The sequence below is a fragment of the Anoplolepis gracilipes genome, chromosome 5, assembly GCF_047496725.1.
Source record: "Anoplolepis gracilipes chromosome 5, ASM4749672v1, whole genome shotgun sequence".
Taxonomy (NCBI): Eukaryota; Metazoa; Arthropoda; class Insecta; order Hymenoptera; family Formicidae; genus Anoplolepis; species Anoplolepis gracilipes.
In genome coordinates, this window is record NC_132974.1 from 4,307,989 (window position 1) to 4,325,202 (window position 17,214).

General features: G+C 36.5%; 1 protein-coding gene across 1 annotated transcript in view; it reads left to right on the top strand.

The window, feature by feature from the left end:
• The window catches only part of LOC140665786 (protein-L-histidine N-pros-methyltransferase), a 34,220-nt gene that overhangs the window by 11,771 nt on the left and 5,235 nt on the right, over positions 1-17,214 (top strand). Inside the window, exon 2 of the mRNA XM_072892328.1 lies at positions 545-756. Coding sequence (XP_072748429.1) covers positions 545-756 — 212 coding nt within the window. The remainder of the gene's footprint in view (positions 1-544; positions 757-17,214) is intronic.

Genomic DNA, 17,214 nt, shown 5'->3' on the forward strand with positions numbered 1-17,214 from the left:
CGAAGAATATATGTATCGTTAATATCGTAATATGCGGTTGTAATGAAGCGAGAAATACATTTTCGGTGGCCCACCCGGTGAGACGTTAATGGAATGTGTTGGAGCTTCACGAATTTTATTCCCGCAAATTGATGTACTTTGTACGGCGCGATGATTTTAGCGATCGAATGATTTCGTCCATAAGATTGCACAAAATTCTGAGAAAATCAATTTTCATTGAGGCATTATATCTCGAGTATCATATTCTTTTCTTGAAATATAATTACATAAGAAACTGTATAGACTACATTTACATAAAATTATAGAGTTTTATAAAGCTAAAAATTTATTGTAGAAAATAACTTTTATCTTATAAATTTTAAAAAATATCCAACACATTACGCATATAAAATTAATTTTTATTAATTGAGTTGTTAATATTAAAATGAAACTAACAAATAATATTTATATCATTATTTATATAGTGTTGTGTGAAAATCTCAATAAAATAAATTTGCACTAATTTTATTCATTATTGAAGAAAAAATGTAATATATTTTTACAGTGGTATAGAGTGGACAAAAGCAAGATCAGAGAAGACTTGCTGGACCTCTGGATTCCACTCGGCATCGGTCCCAATGCCGACCAGCCCGACAAAGCCGCCGAAATTTTCCTCGTGAGATCCGCAGAGAGATCCGACTCGTTGCCCCTACAAGCTTGGCACTCGTTAGCCCGCTCGGCTTTATCCTGGTTCATCAGTCGAACATCCATAAATGGGTAAGTGCTCATTATCTACACTGTCTCGTATTGATTTTTCCGTGAGATATCTCGAATGCGCAAATCGCGTTAAATTAAATTCTACTTTTTCTGTAAACTTTATATCGTAGAAGATAATTACATTTGTTGTAAAAATATCTCTTTTATATATATTTTTCATGCGTTTTTATTAATAATTAAAATAAGTACAAGAATTATTTTTAAACAGCCAATAACAAAGTTATGCTTATTTGTATTATACAATACATTTCTGATATTCTTTGATGCTGATAATAATTAAAATTCTTATTCATAAATGTAATATAAAATATTACAATTTTTTAAGATAAAATAAGATACAAAAAAACGATATTTACCTTTTTTAATTTTTCAAATAATAAAATATTATAACACTGTCTCTCTATTCGTAACTAATATTCTTCATTGCTCATACATTTCGTATAAACTAATAAAATAGTTGCATAATCGCGTCTCGTTAGATATTCGAAAATCTCCGATATGCTTAACAACACGTGCAATGCATAATTTCGATGAATTCCACTCACATTCGTAACGATCTGTCCCTTTGGACACGAAATCGGATTTATCAAGCGAAAAGTCCCCGAGTTGCAGCTATATGCTAGGGCAAGGCCGAAAGCCCTCTTTCGCTGAAGGCGAGATCGTTTGCGAGGTGATGAAAGGGGGCCTTCCCTTCTCGCCGGTTAATTAATAACCACGGAGATACGATCTCCGCCTATCTCGCTGTCCGCTGCGAGGCTCGACAAGCTGGTGGCAAAGGCCCTGGCATGGCCGCAGGTCGGTCAGCCTGGCGTGGTGGGCCGTTGAAGCCTCGGTGTTGGAAAGAAGGGAGTAAGATGAAGCATATATGAACAAGAGAGGATGAGAGAAAGAAAGAAAGAAAGAGAGAGAGAGAGAGAGAGAGAGAGAGAGAGAGAGAGAGAGAGAGAGAGAGAGAGAGAAGCAACGCCGTGGTTATTGATGGCCAGCTTTGTTTGCCCCCCGAACCGTTTATTAAAATCCAGCGTGGGTGATTAACCTCTCCCCCTCAGCTGCGTCGTCCTACCGGCTACCAGGCAACACCTCCACACTTTGCCGCGTACGTTATGCGCGCGGGATCAACGTGTACCGAACAACCGTTTATTAAAATTTCTCTCGACACGGGAGGCTAGCCACGGCTACTAGGCGTGACACCTTTGCTTGGTCGGTTTTGTGAGTCGGATTGCTGAGCAAGAGTGCGAAAGATCGACAGTCATTTCTAAGAAATTGCTCTTGGGCTCTGATAAATATTCGAAAATATGTGAATCTAATTGATAAAGATTATATTTTTCAAAAGTGTTAAAGTATTGATCTGTCTGATATTTTTTGCAAACTCTTCTTAACAGCTTTACAATTTTCGTTTCTCTCTTTTCTTCTTTCATTGATTAACATTTTTTATTTAGCTGATTTTTTGAAAAAAATAATTTGCTGTTTTCGATAATGTCATTAGGAAAATAATTAGCAGGCTAGAAGAATATTTATTTCGAAAATATATGAAGTTATTAATTAGTTAAACAGAACAAGTAAATAAGTACAAGAATATGGAATATTTACAAGAATTAGAGAGAGTATGAAATTATATTGGTCTTTATACATGTAAAAACGAAATTGGAAATATTTTCTAACAATAGTCTTAGATGCATTGTCTTTAAATAGAAAATTTTCAATATAATACAATGATTTATTTATGCGACCAAACTGGCAAATCAAATTTATTATTAAAAGATTGACATCGACGACGTTTCGACCTTTGGTTTAGGTAGTCTTGATTGACGCTGATGGTTGAGATGTTACAGATCGAACATTAAACTTACACATCAGAAAGTCGACTTTTTGACGTATAAACTTAATGTTCGATCTGTAACACCTCAACCGTCAGCGTCAATCAAGACTTGAAAAGGACCTAAACCAAAAGTCGAAACGTCGTTGATGTCAACTTTTTAATAATAAATTTGATTTGCCAGTTTGGTCGCATAAATAAATCATTGTATAATTTTCATTACTGGTGATATAAATTAGTATCAATATATATATATATATATATATAATATTTTATAAATTAATCATAAATAATAAAGTATGTGTGTATGTGTATAAAAGAGAAAGCTAAGAAATTTAATGAACAACACAAGGAGAAATTTCTTTCATCCAAGAGTCAATTGTAGAAAGGATATCATTAACTGTCAAAATCCTGAAACACATATGTTTGGTATAGAAAGACATAGCGTATATACATACTTTATACATATACATAATTTACATAGGAGAAATATCTGCGATCGAGACATGTGAAGTATCGCGTAAACTACGCGACACGAATTTAAATCAAATCGTTGGCATCGGGCCGGAGAAATGTGAGATAATCTACGTTCGTTCACCAGTCTAACAAAGAATAATAATCCATAGTTACGAGGAATAAGTTTTTTTTCTGTTTTGTGTTTATTGATTCGTCAGTACTACGAATAAACCGAATCCAATGCAATTTCGCGATGAGTTTAAATGAGCACCGTTCTCGTGGTCGACACATTGAGGAACTTTAGTCACAGTGGAACCAGCTGATCGGAAACTCGACAATTTTACTACTAGCAATCACACTTAGGTATTTATCTTCGTCATCGCCAAGATGCACGTAATTAACCCTTTCGCCACGCCATTGTAAACTCCCTTTTCCTTCCCTCCCTCTTACCCTTTAGACGCAAATTGGTTGGTGTAATATAATATAATCACCGATATACTATATTATGAATCGATAATACTAGTCACGTCCAAAATGGGCAGAGCACATCTTCAATTTGATTATATTAATAAATAAAAAAATATATATATGTATAATATTGAATTTCTCTTTGAAACTATTATTCAAATAAAATTTCAATATGAGATGATAGAGTTTTGACTCTTTCACAGAAAGTCATAGAATTTCTAATATATCTCTATCAGTTATCGAATCAATTCGAGAATCTAAAAATAGAATGCTAATTTTATATGAATATAAAATTATATCTGTTGCAGAGAATTTCGCGTATAATAGTAAAAAGTATAAAAATATAACCCGCCAGTAAACAAACTCATATAAGTAATAATGAATATATAATGCACTAAAGTGTTTCCATAGCTTCATTATACTACCTATTATTAAGAAAAATTATGTTCTTTTTATGAGTATTCACCTTGAAGTCTTAATTAACGTTTCTCGGAATTATTTTCGATAATTATATTTTGATTATAAGCACAGTATAATTTCATGAAATCGGCGATTATTACTTGGAAGAATTTCTTGTCAGAAGTTTATAAATGGTTTTCAATTCCACGCAGCGTCAATTGACCTCGAAGTAATAAATAATTATTGATAATTATTCATAATTACGTTAGACCTATAATTACGATCAGATGCTATTTGAAAAATGATAAAATCATCGTGGCCTCGTGACATCAGCACAATTTAATTCGTATTAAGCAGTAATTAACAATAATTGTTAATACGCAGTTATACCGAGCATACAATTATGGTATATTTCGAGACTGCAAAATATTTAAATAAGAGTAAATATGGAAACTACGTCGGTATTGTGTAACTTTGTACAGCTGTTTAAATATTAATCTTTACAATATTCTTATAATGTACCTAATCCAATAAAAATTATTTTCTCAATGCCAAATCCTCAAGATATTACATTTTTTTTTTTTATAAATTCAAGGAACACTATTGTCTAACAATGCGCGCATTAAAGAAAGTAGCTGACCAATCATGAATAATGATCGCGCAATTATATTGAATTCAATCAGAAGTCTAGCGACTTTAATTGACAGACCACTTATATAGTCTCCTTTTCCTTCTTACAGATTTTAATTTTTCTGAATACATAAAATATTGATAAACATAATATGAAAGAAATAATCCGAGTGTAAAATTAAATAAAAATATAAAATATTTATAGAGTCAGAGATCTGTAATTTTTAAAATTGTAACATAAAATTAATGGAATTCAAAATTTAAAGAATCAAAAATACGGAACAAACAGTGTATTTAAGAATCAAATATACATTATATACTTCTATTTATTTTGAGCAATCGCAATCTTTTATAATCTTACAGAGGCGCTTTGTCTTTAATAATACACACATTAAAGCGAGATCGTTGTCGCGAATTACTATCGCGAGATTATATCGCGTGCCTATTAATTCATTTCGAGGAAACGGTCTTATCTGAATACGCGTTACCCTTTATAAGTACACATACATCGTTTACATGAATAAAACATTCGTAAAATAAATCCACTGCTCAAAATTAATTCAAGATGCAGCGATAATCTATTGAATAAAGAAGCCGTGAAATTATAGAATCGAGAAAACTGTACTTTTATTTGTTTCACAACGTATCCGACAAAATCTCTCAATTTATAGATTTTTAAAAAAATTTGTTTGCCCCTCAAGCTACAGATGCATAAAGCTGCAGAACAAAGGAGTTAAATTTATATATCAACGCGTAATTTTCATTCCAAACGCAATCGAGCGCTTTCGCTCGCGTCTAATAACGCGCGCATTAATGACACGCGGGATAACCAGTCGTGAATAATCATCATGCAATTATATCGAACGCGTAATTACGCGGACCGAAAGAGCCTCACTCGGAACGGGGAAATCATCGACGGAGTCACCTGGGTGACGTTCACGTGACGTTGCAACGCTGTCCTGCTGAGAATATTAATTACGTCCTCTCCCCTCTTTCTTCAGCCCTTTCCCTTCTGCATCCTGATCCCCTGCGCCCTCGGTAGCTCTCGAGTTCGAGGTCCTCGCACGCTCGTCTCACAAATTAATCATAATTAGCGGCGAGATGTCCTCCATCAAAGTACTGGTCGTCGTTTCGTCCTCGAGAGAGAGAGAGAGAGATAAAGAAAGAGAGGAGATACCGCGCGGGAAAAGGACGAGAAATCACAAGTAGAGAAGGGATCGGTGGGGGTGAGAGGGGGCAGCGAAGAGAGAAGGTAGAAAATTAGCCACTCGAAGCGTGCATCCGCCCTGGCGAGAACTCCAGGCTGCCTTTTCGAATCCGCCGTGCGCGCGTCGTGCCCGTCCATTTTGATTTTATTTTCGCGCAAATTGCGCGCAATTTTCGCCGGATTGGCAAACGCGCGCAGGTGTATCTGCACGTATAGAACTCCCGGCGAGGGATTCGTTTTCGCGTTTTTTTCTCGCGGGGAGGAGGAGTTCGTTTGACCGATGTTAATTAACATTGATTGGCGCGGCGGAATGCGTTATTACTGTTAATTGCCGATCCCAGAAATCTTTCCCGATTCGGGTGGGACCGCGCATAAGGCGAAGAAAGAGTTCTCCTCGTTTCTCTGATTGTATTTCGATGCAAATTTGGTTGTTATATACCACAGGACGCGCGCCTCTCTCCCGTGAGATTACACGCGTAATTACCAGCTCGACGCTCTCGTTTTAACATTCTGCTATCGAGAGAATGCGCGCACAGACTGCAAATGCATCCCGGATTTGAGCTTTCTGATCGTCTAATAAGAGAGAGAGACGGTCCGATATGTAATTTCGCAACTCTGCTGTTACTCGCATTTGGCTTACTATCGGTTCCTGTCAGAATCATTGTTTGATCGGTGCACCAAGTACCAAGTTTAACTAGCCATAAAGGGAAAAATAATATATGTGGCGTGGTAAGATCTTGTGATTGTCATAAATAAATAAATAAATAAATGGCTAATTTATACGGAAATGAAAAATTTTCTATTTTCATTAAGAGCAATTAGAAATATAAACGTAATAAAAATATGGTAATTATTTACAATTTTACTTTATATTCTACCTGATCATTATTGTGTATTACTTTAGCACTGCGAGTATTATCATTTGCAATTATAAAATAATCAGTGATATAGATACTAACCATTGATAATTCAACTGATGAGTGATAAGACATCCTGTAATATCAATCTAATATGAAGAAAATCATAAAATCGCGATTCAGCGGAACAGACAGATTGATAGTGCGAGCGCCAGTCAAAGGGTTAATCATTCGGTAGCCGATTCATGTGAAGAAAATGAAGAGGAGAAAATGATGTGCTGAGATTCTAGCGTAGTTAGGCCGACGAGAGGAGCAGAGGCTGAGGGAGCGGGATTATCAGGCATCGCGGCCAGAGACGGAATCCAGTAGCTAGTTTTTGTCTTAGGGCCTCAACCTGTATGGGACCGACAGGAATCACCGGTAGTGGGGCAAGCGAGTGAGGGAAAGGAAAGGGGTATTTAGTTCCGCGCGCCACCTGTTACCTCCCTGTCTTCTCTTCGACCTCCCCTCTATCTGGATCTGACTTCTAAAAGGTGATCGGACCTCCGGCTCCTTTTCTCCATGTACAGATGATATATTTCATTCAGCGATAGCTTGGAGAGTCATTTGAGATTAAGATAAATTAATTATATAAACAGTAACTATCGATTTTAACTATCATCAACTCGATGTGCCATTAATATTGCAGAGATTATTTAAATAATTATTTATATATTAATATATTAAATTTTAATTGAAATATATATAAATAATATTCCAACTATAGATAATAAATAAATATGAATATCGCTTGCTTAATATATGCAATATTACTCTATGTTAAAAATAAATTTTATGCATCTGAGTCTGTGGTTATTATATTGAATATTACGGCGTGTAGAAAGTAAACACGAGAAGTTACGTGATAATAAAAAAGACGGAACAAAACAATTTAAAACTTTATTATCGGAAATTATATGTGCGCGCGATTGTGATAGATTTCATCATGAGTACTTTAAAGCCATTAACTCGATGCATTTAACTCTGTCGTTGAAAATTTTTATTAAATAATCCTGCAATAAGAGATCTTTTAGAAACACACGTACACATTACTTTTTTTGTTTGCGTGAAAATTAAATGATTATTAATCTACGATAATTGTAATTTTTTTTTTTTTATGAGAAATCTTTTTTATCATTTAATACAATGTATAGTAGAAAATTTTTCCACTTGAACAAGAAATTCTTTAAGTTTCTAACGATCCAATTAAATCTAATAATTATTAGAATAATTAATATCAATAATACTATTTTCAGATAATTATTGTTAATTCTCGCATATGTCCGCATTTATTGGATGACGTTCAAGTATTTATTCGCCATATCCATTCGGTACATTGTTCTCACATTACAGTTCGTATCTGTCCTGTATGTTCGTGTCTGTCGCTATATGCCAAATATGAGACAAATGAGCGGACACGTATGGCACATTCGAGCGCCACGAGGTAAATTCGATTTTAATGAGCGAAAAGAAGCCACGAAGGAATAATAATGCGCGAGGGACCGCAAACTTTTTTATTTTTTTTTTTTTTTATAATTTGCTGACGGTTTAGACGATAATTTTCCGGAAACAAGCCATCGTCGCGCTCGTAACACACGTATTACCAGGAAGAAATTATCGAGGGAGGATGAGACAGTAAGAGCAAAACGCGACGCGTTACATTCCGCTTCGCTATTTATTGGTTGATGCGTAACGCACAATATGCACTTTTTCCGGATGCATTGACCTCATCGTTGGTCATAAAAATCGTGCTGCGGCCAGGCGTTAAAAGAAAAGTGACGACGTTAAGCGAAACACAGTGGAAATGCGGTTTCACGAGACCGAAGCTTTGTCTTTAACAATCTTATAACTATCCTATATAGTTTATTTAAAAGAAGGAATTGTATATATATTTTTTGAAATACTAACAGTAAATCGCATATTTAACATATTAAAAACATGTTAACTAAATTTATCAAGACAATTAGAACTTGCAATCAATTATCAATTATCGATACAAATAATATTTTATACTCATAGTTATTATTACATTTTTTTTTTAAACTGTCACTCTTTGATATGATAAAATTTTTTCTCAATATATTCAATTGATTATTAAATTTTCGTAAGCAATATTATATTATTTCCAGTAATTTTCTCATAATATTACTTACATCGTCAGCAACTTTTTATACATTGTATATACTCGAAGTTACCGTTTCCGCGATCGACCACTTTCGAGCCACCCCCGAACCACCTCCGAGCCTGCTTTTTCTCTTTCGCTTTTCCTTTCTTTCCGGGCAGCATCCTGGGATTGGTCCGCCACGACACGACGGCGTCGGCCCAATTGGTCAGTAATTATCATTAACGCGTTTGCGCGAGGGGTGGCTTTTCCTCCGATTGGCAACCCTCTCCCGCGTGTAATTAACGACGGGGCGCAGGCGCGAGTTCTCGCGCGCCGAGCGGAAAAGCAATATCGGCGCCGCCTCGTTCACCCTCTCGGAAAATCGACTCGACCCGACGATCCAGGATCTCGCTCTGTCTCTCGGTCAGTTATGACCAGTAATTACGAGGAGGAGTGGCGCGCCGAGGGATTATTTCAGAACCGCCCGACGAGACGTTGTACCGCGCCGGCGCGCGTTTGCGCTCTGTTAATTACTCATTAACCCTTTCTGGAGAAACGGCATGCGCCAGGAAAGGGGCGGATTCGTGTCCTTCCGTAACCGCGAAAGGGGTGTTTCCTGCGCGTGACTTTGTTCGTGCCTCCATTTTCTTCTTAAGATAAAGATTCGCTTAATTGATTAGCGAATAGATTATTTCGAAAAGAAATTAAAGTTGCTTTTCAAATCACGATAAAGTGATATTCTGACATTCTATATATACTGAATTTTTTATATTTGTATATAATCTCTATTTTTGTATATAGGTATTAATGTATGTGTGTGAATTAGCTTATTATTCTCTATAAGAAAAAACGATAGCTGTTTTATTTACAATTTAATTTTAAATGATGATGATAATATAGCTACTTTAAATTATTAAAAGTTATTGTAATTTTGTACTTTGATAAATACAAATAGCTGTACAAAATTCTGTGACAAACAATTATACAATATGCTTTATTAATTACAGAATATATAACGTGCTTGCTATCGAAACTGATACGCGCACTAGTCGTACGATATTGATTTGCCTCAACATTATTTTCGTAGAACTACGTATAAATGCATACAAATGAAATTGCTACCTCAGACAAATCAATTAACATTCATTATTAAAACCACTTTATTTGTGCATACTAAAACAAGGACAGAACATAATAAGACATAAATTATCAACAAAATTATATAATGTAATGTGAATGTGTGTGTGTGTGTATATATATATATATATATATATACACATATAACTATTATATATTTATATGTAAATGTTATAAAAAATATCTCTTTTTCTCTTTCTCTCTCTTTTTATATCTTAATACTCTTAAAAATGTATATTTAATACTACATTTATTAATATAATTAATTAAATACATAAGAATTTATACTACATATCGCTAGAAAGAGAGCAATCTTTTTAAAATATATATATATATATATATATAAGATAAAGATATTTTATTTATTTATTTATTTATTTATTCAAATTGCCTTACACAAGACAAAATTATGAGAAGAAGAAAACAATTTGATATTTCCAGTAAATTTCAAAGAAAAATTGGGGGAAAAATATTTCTTAAACCATCAGATATATTATGACATATGTAATATTTTAAGAAACGAAATTATATAACATTTCTTTTACTTTTTCTATAATAAACATTCTATAAATTCACAGAGATACAATAGAATATGACAACGAAGTTGAAGTGAAGATGCTTTTCGTACAACAATAACAAGCCTCGTTACTTACATATTAATCGATTCTTTCCAGGAAATGCTAGGTAAACGTGATGAAAAAGTAGCGCGTTTCTTTTCAAGGAGTCTTTTTAAAATTCACCCTTTATCTTTGCAACGCACGCGATGCGCGTAATAATACAGCATTGTTGCTTTGCTCTGTTTTTTTCTTTTTTATGCAGTTTACTAACTATCAATCATGTAACCTTACATAAACTCACATTACTGTAATATTTCACACATTCATTGCATGAAAATGTAACGTGATACAAAAAGGATAAAACCATTAGAAACTAGAAAATATAATATTGCAAAACAATTGTAATAAGTAATACAACCTACTCACTACATTAATTAATCTCTATAATGTTGATAATATTAAAAATATAATTACAATATTGTCAAGACTTGTCAAAACAATAATTGGGATTATTGTGCATATAATATTTAATATTGCAAGATATATTACATAGAATAGGTACTACATATCGTAAAAAATATTTTATTTTGACGATACGAAATACTTTTCTAATATTATTTAATTTCTATTATATATTTTTCATATTTATATTGCTCCATTCTAATGTATTTATCCTAAAATAATAATATTGAAATTACTTTTGTATGTCGAATTTAATTAATCTCCACGATAATATAATGTCTTTCATTCTATATTAAAAATATATTCTTTCAACAGTGACACCTCGTCGGATTTAATGACGATATCACTGAACATATTTTTTTTATACAATCAAATTTTTGGAAACGTATTTTCCAATCATCCTTATTCTGTGTGTGACTAATGAGGATGAACATGCAACCCGAGTGCAGACATGCAAGCGCACGGAGTTCGGCTCGGCTCTGCCGAGTCTGTCAGTGCATAATGCACATGCCGCTGCTGCATCCGAGTTGCTGCCGCTCGCATGTACATACATATGCTTCCGAAACGAGCGCACAGCCAAGGAGGACGGATATGTCCCTGTCTGCTACGTGCGCTGCTAAATATGTCCGGTTAAATAATAAATCCCCTGATTCATACCCATGCCAGCGCGTCGTCTCGACTGTCGCGGATAAGGATATTATCCTGAAACGAAATCAAGATTTAATTCTTTAGTTGCAGTGCATTCTAATTAACCGTTTCTGAGATTACTCGAAAGTAATCACGATACGTACTCTCTAAATTTATAAATATATGTATATATTTGCATAAATTAATCGTTCTTTTATTCCTTAATTTTTGAACTTAATTTCTTTCTAATAAAAATTCGAAAAAATATACGCGATCACAAAAGTATTCTCTGCATTTTTAATTAATAGTATAAGATGCTTATTTTTCAATATTACAATTTCATAAGCATTCACGATATCTTTGAATGGAAATTAACGAGATTAGATGTCTGTCTTTCTCTTTTTACGACATGACAACAGTACGCACGACGCTCGTACGCGAATCACGTTGTTTAAGGCGTCTAAAATTCAGAAATGTCCCCGTCAAGAGAGGGATTTGCCGTAGCCAGTGCCGGGAAGGAGAGAAACGAGTTATAAAAGTGTATATTTCCCTAGCGAATAGTGTGCGCCTCGTCCTCTTCGACTTCCCGTCCGCTTGAAAAATCCGATGGCGTCGCGCGACTTCAGCCGAAATTAACGACCGCCTTCGCTGTCACGTTACACGAATAAAGCAACTTGATATTTTGCAGTCATGTTGCGTACTTTTTTTTTTACAATAAAATTTCTGAAAAGATTGACCTATATTGATGAATTTTCTGCGACATTAAATACATACATATATATAGAACTAAAACTTACATTAATAAAAATTGATTTAATTGGCATTAATAATTGACAGTTTTGCAACAAGAAATAGAGATAAAAAAGATAAGAAATGTAAGAAAAAAGTTTTAAAACACCCCTACGAAAACTGACAAAATTAACGAAACGAAACGGAACGAAGCGAGGAACAAGGTGTTTCATAAGGCCAGATAGCGACAGACCAAAGGGGTTGCGTCTGCTCTCAAGCTTCGATATGTGACGTGTGATCTGTGTGTCGTGCAGAGAGACGCACACAATCTCTCGTTTCTATACATACGAGTATGTGTAGACTCTTTTCCAATAGGAATTCACAGAGTCGTCCACTGTACTATATGCGCGCGTCCACTGTACAACGGCAAGGGGAAAGGGAGGGTGGTGGTAGAGTGGCGGAGCGGCAGATCTAAGGGGTAAAACGAGCGGCCAAGTATATAAGAGCAGGGGTGGGGAATGAGAGAAGAGCAAGAAATAGGAGGAAGAGAAGGTGGAGGAGGAGGAGGAGGAGGAGGCAATCGTAGAGAGAGTACATAGAAGAAGGAAGAGAGCAGAGACTCGCATAACGATCCCGTTTAAGAATCACTCCCTTCTCCTTCCCTTTTTCGTCTCGCCTCCCTTTTCCCGCTTGTAACCGGGCGAGATAGAACGGGCGACCGTTCCCGACACCCACTTCGTTCACCGACATTTTCCCTTCTCCTCCCTCTCTCCGCAACCTCCCCAATCTCCGACAACCCCCTGTCGAAGGACAGCAAAACTCTGGCGTGTATAATAATTATTATTGTCCACGGTGCCTCTCATCCCTCCTTTCCTCTGTTACCCCTCGACGCCTCTCGTCCGTCCGCCCCTCTTTCAACGGCGGCGATGGCGTGGTCTCCCCTCCAACTGCTGTGGACAGGGTGGTCCATGGTCCACGCCTACCCAGCATCCCCAGCTTCGAGTGACGTTCGCTCAACTTCCCCTCCGCGCGCGCTTTCTCAATCCCTGACACCCACCCCCTTGGATCTCGCGGACTCGTTCCCGCGTTCTATGTGCTCTGTCAACGAAGAAAGACCGACAAAAGTGGAAGGAGGGAGGGAAAGAAAGAGAGAAAGAGAGAGAAGATAGCTAACGAGAAGCCGTGCCGGTACAGGGAATGCTAAATACACCTTGGTTCCCTCTACCCCTCCGGCTCTCTTTCCGCCATCCCCTTCCTCGATTCTCCGATCGGTCCATGTGTCTCGTCGTGTCTCTTTCTCACTCTCGTGCCGTGACATCCCCACCCCCGCTAGAGCGGACCCCGCCGTGCGCGATGGTCCCCACAAAATAAATTCACCCCCTCCGTCGCTTTCCTCTCCCTCGTCGAGTCGAGTCGAGTCGAGTCGACCGGCTGGCGAAGGTGGCCGATGTTCGCCGAAGACTCCACTTACATTGTCACTACGAGAGCGCACACGTCGCGCAAAGCATGTCGTACTTGTTAGGTGCGCTTGTGTGGGTGCTACGGCGTTTACAGGCATGTACAACAGTAAACGCGCACCTTCTGTATACGTATTCACGTCTGCCATCTCCTGTGTGAGCATGTATATGTGTGTTTGTGTATGCTTGCGTGTGGAGCTAACGTCGATTGTATAATCTCGACGAGAGGGATAGAGAGAAAGGTACGGGGTTACGGGGAAGATGGGGCGCAATGATATCAGAACGAAGCATCCTCGGTTCCTTTCCGGTGCGCTTTCTTTCACGCGCGCGCTTCCCTTTTACGTCCTTTCACCTAGCCATATTTTTGTTCATCACATATCGTCGGCCAACTATCGCGTACATTGCCCTTTTACCTTTGTACCGGCTCGTTTACGCTATTTAATGTTAAACTTCAAATGTGTGACATCCATCTTCACATATTATTTGGTTTTACTTTTAACCGTGCAAATTTATCAACATTTACGGTATAATTAATAAACAGAAGGATATAACAGATCATCAGCGGAAATGTTCTTTTTATATTCCTGAGAATGAGAGAATAATTTATATCGTTTTATAAAAGCTATAGTTTCACGCTTATTTAGACTTTAAGATTTCTTTAAAGAAAATTTTCATAACTTCTTGCATTTGACAATGGCCAATGTTCTATGAAATTTTCCTAGTTTTACTAGCTCTTTTGCTTTCTCCGATTCAAAATACATTTTTCACGCTGGCGGACATTGATTGAGTGCATCTAAGGAAAGTAATATCATGAGAATTTACCGGTACCAAGTTTTGTTCAGCATAAGATATACTGAAAATGAGCTATTCTATTTTTTTTCTCAACAATGTCCTACCACCAAATATATTGTATAATTAACATCTAATCGCTCAAGTATAAAAAATGTATTACTGGAACATTTTATAACTAAAACGTTATTAATTATGAAAGAAAAATATTATACATGTAAAAAATTACAACGTACATTTTCACATCAAGTCTCGTCAATTAAGAAATTGATATTAATATCTCTAAATAATTAATGTATTAAATTTTGTTTATACACATCGACTATATATATATATATATATATATAAGATATTATAATAACAGCGGTAAACAAATAAATCTTACATCGCATTAAACTGTGATAACACGAATGTATTAACGAAAGCAATCTCGTCCGATGATACAGAAGGAATTTGAACGTATCGGACGAACTGACGAGAGAATTGACATCGAGAAAATAAAAAAGGAAGCGCAAGAGAGAAAGGTCAAAACGCAACTCCGTTCAAAACGACGACAAACGAAGGTAAAGATGACTGGTCAGATTTCTTAAGTGTTGCCCCAATCAGATCCCATGTCACTCGGTTCATTAATCCATTCAGGACGAACTCTGAAAAGTTCCGTCCCGCGCCATATTACAGAATTACATTTCGTTCGCGCACTTAATGACGCGAATACGTAATGGTCGTTTGAGTCGCGCGTACTCTCGAGCGTGACGAGATTCAATCGAGTTATCATCGTGCTACATGTATATACATATCTCTTATAATCCTTTAAGGTGTACTAACGCGCAATGTCCTTAACGCACAATCTTCCGACATGATTTTCGATACAATCAATGCGAAAAAAAGAAATAAGTATGCATATATTTATTTATATTATTTATTAGTCTTACAGCTTCGTAAATTCTTTTTTCTCTCAATGTAAAAATGTCAATTTATAATGAGAATATATTCAAAGTAGCGTACTACATCCCATGTGTTATTAACTAATTTATGATTGATTAAAAGACAATAAAAAAAAAAATTAAAAAAATTAGATATGACTATTTCTCAGAGCGATCATATCTCAGAATACACAGAAGATTTATCTTGCCTAATGTGGGGTCAATAATGACACCAATAACAGTAAATCATCTGATATTTGACATCCTCTTCGATTACGTTACGCCCTAGGTACATCGCGCGTCCGCGAATCGATATCGCTCGCGCGTGACGATTATGCTCACGCGTAATATCCGGCGAGGGTACTTATATTGGCGCGCGAAAGAAGAAAATCGCGTCGAGCGAAGAGAAAGAAGGAGAAGAAAGGGCTCAACCATGGTGCCGATCGCCGGATCGCTCGACCGAGGATTTGCAAACAATGGCGCCTTAGCGCGCGGCGCGTTCTTTCGATGGCGGCTCGATACGTATCGCATTTACATATTATTGCTATTATTAGGTAAACGATCCTCCGCCGAGCGCCTCTTTAACACTACTCGCTCGCTCGCCTGCTCTCCGGACTATTTTATGACCGTGAGGCCCCCCTCGCCATCACGCTCCGATAAAAGCCCAAGCTTTAAGCTCCGACAGAGCGTTCGGTCCGGCGACAAAAATTGAAGCACCGCCCGGGCCGAGAGAGTGGGTGGCTGGAATTGTAAATAATCGTCCTGTGGGGAGATCCTTATCGGCCGTACACGGCGCTATCCTGTCCTCGCCGCCGGCGAGCGGACTATCAGCGTCCGTGGCATCTACTCCTAAATCGATTTCGAACTGGCATCCCTAAACATATAGATAAGTTACGCGTTAGGAGTATTAACGAACGGAATGTTTGTCGAACTTTATTTTGATTCTCATATCGGAAAATAATCCATGATTGAACTTTTTTCATTGAATACGTTGAATTATCAATTAATGGATCGTCTAATAATATCATTTGAAATCTTCAATATGTGTGAGAATTAATATTATTGATAATATTGTGTTAATATCTATAATATCTATTTATGATATTATATCTATAATATTTATGCTCTTTTATCACTCTAAAGATAAGAAATGTTCTCGTACATACATGTGAATATTATTTCAAAATTAATTTTAATATTTTCTAAAAAACGCAACGATATAAACAATATTATTTAAAATAAAATATATATCTCCTGTATATATAATCATTACATAATATAATCATTACATAATGCAATATACATTTTATAAATGTTTTTAGTCAATATTTTTTAGTTATATTAAATCTAAACGTAGTAATATCTCTAACGAACAAATAAGAATTATAATTTTTTATTTACAATTCTTAAAAAAATATACGACAAGTTTAATATTTGTTACAAGTGTCTGATAATGACATATGATTGAGATTAGTGTCATCTTGTATCTTGTATCTCCAGATATAATTGTTGCACGTTTCTCGACATTTCTTTTTTTAAGCGCGGCAATGGCGTGACCGCGTAGCTAGACCGCATGACGCCGGGCCCGAATTAAAGCCGCGCTTTTACGGCTTGGGGATATGCCCCATCGCCTCCGACGAGTTCGAACGAGGCAAAAAAGATGGTCTGATAAAACAGAACGCGCAGAACTTGAAGAAGAAAGAGAGAGAGAGAGAGTGAGAGACGGACACGGGAGGAAATTCGAAATCGCAGTGAGGAGGAAGATATGGTGGAAGGATGGGGAGCGGGGAAGCGGGAGAGG